At 42.1% G+C, this 7,551-nt stretch overlaps 1 protein-coding gene across 2 annotated transcripts; it reads left to right on the plus strand.

Moving 5' to 3' along the window:
* The first annotated feature begins 3,084 nt into the window (after positions 1 to 3,084).
* On the plus strand, positions 3,085 to 6,787 carry LOC123052012 (fluoride export protein 1). 2 transcript variants are annotated; one of them, XM_044475040.1, is made up of 7 exons: positions 3,085 to 3,379; positions 4,359 to 4,853; positions 4,985 to 5,062; positions 5,254 to 5,352; positions 5,444 to 5,636; positions 5,748 to 6,175; positions 6,257 to 6,787. In XM_044475040.1, the coding sequence occupies exons 2-7, from the start codon at positions 4,404 to 4,406 to the stop codon at positions 6,473 to 6,475; spliced, it is 1,467 nt and encodes a 488-aa protein (XP_044330975.1). In that variant the 5' UTR covers positions 3,085 to 3,379; positions 4,359 to 4,403; the 3' UTR covers positions 6,476 to 6,787. The 2 variants fall into 2 exon arrangements, with proteins under 2 accessions (XP_044330975.1, XP_044330985.1); XM_044475050.1 differs by having other exon boundaries at positions 3,233 to 3,975.
* Positions 6,788 to 7,551: the final 764 nt, after the last annotated feature.

A 7,551-nucleotide genomic window follows, 5' to 3' on the forward strand; every position in this document is an offset into this window, starting at 1 on the left:
TTTCCTTAGTTTTACCTCGACCCCCTTTAACAATACGGTGTTTCCTATGACTCAAGAAAGAGAAAATGAAACTACGAAAACAAAAGTCTTCACGCTTCATGTTCCTCGCATGAATATCAAGTCTTCACGGTCACACCAATTTTTTCACTTTCAAAGTCTTCAGAAAGTCTTAAGAAATCCAAGGTCTTCAGTTGAAGACATTCATTTTCAGGGGTCGACTTTCTCTGTAAATATCAAACTCCTCATAGACTTATAGTCCTGTGTACACTCACAAGCGCATTAGTCCCTTAACCTATAAGTCTTCAATACACCAAAATCACTAAGGGGCACTAGATACACTTACAGTTCATATTTTAACGAGGCCAACAATTTTTCAAATCAATCGTCAGCAACCGGCCTATAAATACATGTCAACCCCGCACAACATCTCACCACCTATAAAAAAGAAACACCAATATGTGATACTGTAATACCAATATACTCCCTCCGTTTATTTTTAGTCCGCATATAAGGTTTGGTCAAAGTCAAGCTTTGTAGAGTTTGACTAACTTTATATTAAAAAAATATAAACATTCACAATATGAAATCAATATTATCAGATGCACCATGAAACATATTTTCATACTATATAGTTTTAGTATTGTAGATGTTTATATATTTTTATATAAATTTGGTCAAACTTTGTGTAGTTTGACTTTGACCAAATCTTATATGCAGAGTAAAAAGAAACGGAGGGAGTACTTGCATTCACCTGTGCAGAAAAATTCCCCATATAAATATGGCTTGATTAGCAAATAATACAAGTCACACCGCGAAAGGCCCACCAAAACACCTTATTATAAATAAAAATAAAGCACACTCCATCATCTGCCCCACTCGCCAAACCAAATATTCTCTCATTCCAAAATATAAAGTGCATTAATTTTTTGAAAAGCCAGTTTTTTAATTCGACCAAGTCCAGAGCCAAAAATATTGACATCCATAATACTGCTTAAATAAAATATAAAAATTCATTTCATGATGAACCTAATGATACTGATTTGATATTAGGATATTGATATACTCTCTACAAATTTGGCCAAATTTCAAGAGATTTGACTTTTTTTTGAAAAAATAACACATCCTATATTTTGAGACAAAGGGAGTAAAATATGCTCCCTAATTTTGGACCCCTTTCCATTCAATTGAGGTGTTCAATTTTAGATTTAGTTCATGATTTTGACCTGGTCAACTATTTCTCAGCGAGCCCTCTCATTCGGGAATCTAATTCAGTATGCTCCCTAATTTTAGCCCACCATTCAATTTGAGATGTTCAATTTTTGATTTTGTTCAAGTGACCAGGTCAACTATTTCTCAACGAGCTCGCTCTTTCAGTTGAGGTATTCAATTTTAGATGGAGTTCATGATTTGAACTGGGTCAATGATTTATCATATTAATTAGCGACAACCAGCCTGCAAAACGCATCAACCTCGTGAATCCTCTCATAAAGACCTGTTTTCTCTGGATAATCTATCTAATTCACTGTGCTCCCTAGTCTTGGAGCCCTCCTGCTCAATTGAGGTGTGTAATTTTGGATTTGGTTCATGATTTTGGTTGAGCCAACTGTTTCACCATGAGCTCTCTTATTCAGTTGAGATATTCAATTTTGGATTTGATTCACAATTTTGAATGTGTCAATGACTTCATAAATTAATCGTCAGCAATCAGCATGTAAACACATCAGTCATGCACACCCTCTCACCATCTAAAAGAACATACCAATCCCCATAACACCTATTTTTCTCTGGAACATCTAATTCACTATGCACCCTAATTTTGGACCCCTTCCCATTCAATTGAGGTGTTTAATTTTAGATTTTGTTCATGATTTTGAACTGGTCAACTATTTCTCAACAAGCCCTCACATTCAAGCGAGAGATTCAATTTTGGATTTGATTCATGATTTTGCTTCTGAAGAATTTTTATATGAATGGAATATGATCCCTAACACTCTCAACACCACCCCCCCTCTTTATAGCATGGGTTCACTACGACTCAAATAAAATCAAAAAACTTTTGAGTCTTCAACACAAAAACATTAATTGGGAGACAATACACTTTCACCCCTTGGGTTTCTATAGTTTTAGAGGGGCGTTGATCCTACTTCACCATTCAAGAGTGCGTCAACAAGTTTTGTGGAGCATATGCACAAAGCCACAAATGCAAAATCGATGGTCCAGTGGCGTGAGAATCCATGAGCGCGTAAGCTTTGCTTTGCTATGTTGTATGTGTTGATCATGTGACTGTTTTGCTCTATGTTGCAATGTGTTGATCATGTGATTGTATTTCTTTGCTAGCCCGACCCTGCAATGACATTGTAAAAAAACGAGGGCAAAGCCATTCATGATGCTTCATTGTTGGAGCAAGTTGAATGTCCAAATCAAGTGGAGTGATATATCCAATTACGTTAAGACTGCCATCACCAAAGGGGATGAAGTTGGTGAAACAAGCGATCAAATGGGGGAGGGCTTGTACCGGCCACCTGTGTGCCGACTGCCGAGGTCGAGCGAGAAGAAACATGAGAACGAAGGCGAAGCGTGAAGGGATGGTGACCAAGATGACAGACAAGTGAGAGGACATCATGTTGAAGAAGAGGAGGCAAAGGCCAAGAAGAAGAAAAGGCGAAGATGTTTAACGCGTTCATGGATATGCAGAAAAGAAAAAAGTTGACCTCGAGAAGAAAAAGCTTGCGGTTAAGCAAGCATGCGAGTCCAAGGTCGTACACACGTGAAGACTGGTGACTTGGATCCCGATGTGGCGAATTTTGTAGATCAATAGGGTTGCAACATCTTTGCAAACTACGCGAAGGCAAAAGCGAGTCATTCTGTTCGACCAATCAGTCCATTTGTTTGTTTGATGGATGCTAATTATAAAACTTGTTGAACATACAATGAAATTGCTTCTGGTTGTATTTGTTGCAAGTTCTAAATGTATCGTTGAAATGCTACTGAATGAGAAACTTTAACTCGGTAAAGAAAGGAAAAGGACCAGAAAAATAAAAAATATTTGAAGAATGACGTTAAATGGCCCAAATGTCCGTTCATGGAACGACGTGGGAGATGCCGTGAAGTCCGTCTTCACTCTTTCAGCAGCAAGCGGAATCGTGAGTCGTGAGAAGATCGGATCGGAGCCGTCCATTGCCATCCCCGCGCAGTCCGTTCATACCCATCCCATTCCCGTCCGTCCACAGGCTCTGCTCTCCCGTGATTCCGTTTTCCACCTATAAAAATGGGGAGTATGCACGGAGACGACCACCTCGACTCACCGCCGGTCACGCGCGCTCACCCCCGTCCGCACGAGCCGCCCGCCGTCCTCCGCCGTCAGCTTCAACCCCAACAGGTTCTCTCCTCCTCTCGTCCACCTTCCTCTCTCCTGCTCCTGCAGATGGGTAAATCCGATCGACAAAGAAGCCGCAAGATACATGCATGGCTCCGAGACGGCGAAAAAGGACCGGCGACGGCGGGTACGCGGGCGGCGTGGGGTCCCGCCGATCTCCCTCCCACCTTCCTTGACCAAGCGAGTGCGCTTCGGCAGCTAAAGGCGCCGGGGGATTAGACTGGTTCACCATTAGTTTAGTGTCCATGTCAAAAAGGCCAGCGCCTTTTCACTAGCTTCTCTTCTGGAAATCCATTTGTTTATCCAGTAGCAGCCTAATTAGCAGACGCCACATGTTTGGCTAAGCGCCGTGCTGATTGAAATGGTGCCGTCAACGTTGCCAACATGTTCTTGTCTGCATCTACTTAATTATTTCACGGGTTAGTTAGCACTTCCGTTAAATTCCGGTGGTGGATCCACCGTTTGGCTCTTCTTTTGGATTTTGATCCCACTGATTGGCTCTTCCTGTCTTGGGCTCTTGGTCTTGCCTTCAGCTGGTGTACCCTATCCCTGCGTATGATCACTTCACTGATCAATATAGTTACTTCAGTACCCCATGTGTATGTGCCAGGAATCTTTTTTCAGAGTTCTTTATGTGTCCTTCAGTACATAAACAGCTATGTTATTTTCACCTTTTGTTAACATTTTGAGCTATGGTGTTTTTTCTTCTTACTTTCTGAACTTTGCTGGGCACTGCTAATATGTTTTGAACTCGTTGGGATTGGCTAGAGAAAGGAATTTCTGAATTTTTAAAAAAGATTTTCCACGGCCTTGTGCAGTACTAATATGTTTTTGATGTGATTGGTCCAGCTTCAGCCAAAAAATATACCCCCAATCTATCTCTTTGTCCTGCTCATTGTCTGGTTCCTATTGCTCCCTGATTTTATAAGGCATGTATTGGTGGCGATTGATTTTGAAAAACTACTCTCTTTTTCTCTGGCAGTGCTCTTACATCTCTTGTAGCTAGCTGGAAAAGCGAGCTTGCATTATGGACGACTCTTCAACTAGGAGCCATGTTTCTGAGGGGAATCGGCTGGGCTATGTAAGAAGTGAATCCATGGATTCCGCTGGCCATCCTTCGGCTGCTAGGTCAGGCTCACTGCTAAGCAGGAGAAGTAGCAGGCCCAGTTCAAGGGGATCCATTAGCCTCTCTCGCGAGATGGGCGACTCGATCCTCAACTCAATGAGGCATTCCCTTCAGTCAGCAGACCAGTTGCTAGGTGATGCTGATGGCTCGGCTTTGGCTCAGGTCATTGACAGTGGTGACCGAGTGCTAGCCTTGGAAGATGAGGATGATGAAGATACGGCAAATACATTGGATCAACATAAGTTCGGTCCTGTCCGAGATAATCGAATCCATGGCTACAGCTCACATGGCACAGGTCTGCCAGCACCTGAGTCTTCTGTGGAGCCAAAGGGCGAGAGCTCATCAGGCAAGGTACAAAATTGTACTTTGAGTTCAGTGATTGCTTGCAATTATTAATCAAATGATTATGCTGTCTAGCACTATTGCGAGGCTGTATGGTGTGCTATAGATGCTAAAATGAACATGTCTATGCTTTCCTGCAGGTTGAAGAATATATGCTTTCTCGGAGGCTAGATTACGCTTCTTACCTGATCCATTTAGCTGCCTTTGGGTTATTTGGGGTAACTTTCACTGTTGTTTGTATTAGGTGTTAATTACTAAGTGATCTTCCTTAGTGTACGTAAATGTAGCGGAAGATCGATGAAAGTTCAGGGGACATTTTTACTTTAAACTCATGCATGCATTCAGAAAACATTTACCGTTGTACCATCCCTTTCCATTCCCGTAATTACGTTTTTGATGTCCAAATTAGGTATTTACAAGGTATGGGCTCCAAAAGCTGTTCGGCCCAGGCTGCCTGGCACTCACCTCCAACCAAAGCCCGTTGTACCTTGATCTTCCATCAAACATGGTATGTTCTATCCTGTACCTACTCAAGTAAAAAACCACCAGGGATTTGGGCTATACTGACACATGTTAATGCCCAAATGTTTGTGCATCAGCTAGGATCCTTCCTGATGGCCTGGTTTGGGATCATCTTTAAGACTGACATTCGGCACATATCTGAACATCTCATTGTTGGAATCACAACCGGATACATGGGAAGCCTTACTACCTTCAGTGGGTGGAATCAAGCGATGGTTAGCATGTCTTCCAAAGACCATTGGGCATATGCCATAGCTGGCATAGTATTAGGTACCTCATCATAATTTTCTATAAAGTGCTATTAGTCCAAAATTAGTTACCACTAAATAAAGAGATAAGGGAAATCATTCTTTTGATGATTAACAACACTAACCTACTCAGGAATGTTCATCGTCAATGAGTCCATCAGGGTGGGCGCCGAAACAGGTGAGCGCCTACGAAGCTGGATCCTGAAATGCATCAAGGAAAATAGTTCAATAGGAAGCAAATGTAACTGGGAGCACCTGAAAGTCAACACTAGGACTAAACATTTTGTGCTTATAGCAGTTATGATGATTTTGCTTTCTTTTGTGTGGGTTCTGAGCATCGTGTTGGCCATAATAAAGGTGCGCAATCTTGATGATGGCGCTGTACTATGGTTGGGGTGCTCGGTTGCGCCTCCGGGCGTTTGGTTACGCTGGTACTTGGCAAGGCTCAATGGCCAGGGAATCGGCAAACAGAGATCCCTCAAATGGCTGCCCATCGGGACACTTGTAGCCAATGTTCTTGCTGCGGGTATCATGGCATCACTGGCCGTGACTGCCAAAGCGGTATAATAGCTAAAGCATGTGTTTATACGGTTTATGTAAATTGTGTTGCTATCTCTCTGATTGGTTTTGGTCTTTCTGTAGGTGAATACAAAGCGTTCGACAACTGTTCTTAATGGCATACAGTTTGGTTTCCTCGGCTGCTTGAGCACAGTGTCTACTTTTGCTGCTGAAATCTACGCTATGCGAAGCAGCAGACAGATTGGTAGGGCCTTTGTCTATGCTGCAGCGACCTTCGTGCTCTCTTTCGTGCTGGGAACTCTGGTATACTCTGTGCCAGTATGGGTCAAGCATTACCAATAGCTTCATGAAGTATTACAGACTTGAAGGCTTTGGCGTCATTTTGCTGGTTGCAACATCCAAGTAGATAGCGCAATTCTCAGCATACATAGTTAGGCTTTTCTAGGGAATTTTGTCTGCTTTTTAAGATATTTGATGTACGTTGTTGAACATGATGGCGTTCTGCAGCAGAAACATGTTTGTACACAACATCTGCCGTCATAATCCTGTGGACGAGAACATCCATATTTATGGAGTATGTATATGAAATATTACAATTTATATCTTAGGTATGCATATGAAATGAATGTATCGCCTGTAGTAGCAAAAGAAAAACAACATCCATGTTTATGGATTAGCTTTGTCACACATGTTTGTACACAAACAACATACACGATTTATGCACCAGCATCAGAAATATGTTGCTAAATTTGCAATAGCCTATGTTTATTTGTTTCATCCGCCATGTAATCCTGTGGACACAACTACATGCTAACCTGGGCAAAATCACATTTCCTTGCTGTAATGCAAGTATCTGTACATCATTTTCTGAAACTGGACACAGATGCAGATACAATATGGACGATGAATTATTTGTACCTACAAACTTTCAAGAAGGCCAGCAGAAAAATAGTAATGCTGAGCTTCCTGTTTCGGTGTGTCCTGTGTCCATTGGCATGTGACATGACAGAGCGATGTTTGCTTGACAATATTTGTGAAATCGCTTTTTCACTCTTTACTTGGTATGCCAAGCCGCAGCGCATTATTTGCTCAAGAATATCCGTTCCCTCTTCCTTCAATTACACCACGCCCAGCAGAACTCTCATGTCTGCAGGTCCCTTCACCACCGATTCTTTATGATGCCACTGCTACATCACACTTGTTCAGGGATGCACTTATCCAGTCTCTGTTCACAAAAGAATGTTTCCTGTGCAAAGAACAAACAGCTTTCACCATGCCAAAGTTCTTATCACAAAGTAATTTGTCTGCCTGAGCCTTCTTCAACATGGGAGTCAAGGGAGATAACCTCGCAAAACAAACTTTGAAGAGCAAGCACTCATTTATTTTGGACTGTCCAGTTCGGCTAGCTGCTCCTCTGC

Source organism: Triticum aestivum, chromosome 1A (genome assembly GCF_018294505.1).
Source record: "Triticum aestivum cultivar Chinese Spring chromosome 1A, IWGSC CS RefSeq v2.1, whole genome shotgun sequence".
In the NCBI taxonomy this organism is placed as follows: Eukaryota; Viridiplantae; Streptophyta; class Magnoliopsida; order Poales; family Poaceae; genus Triticum; species Triticum aestivum.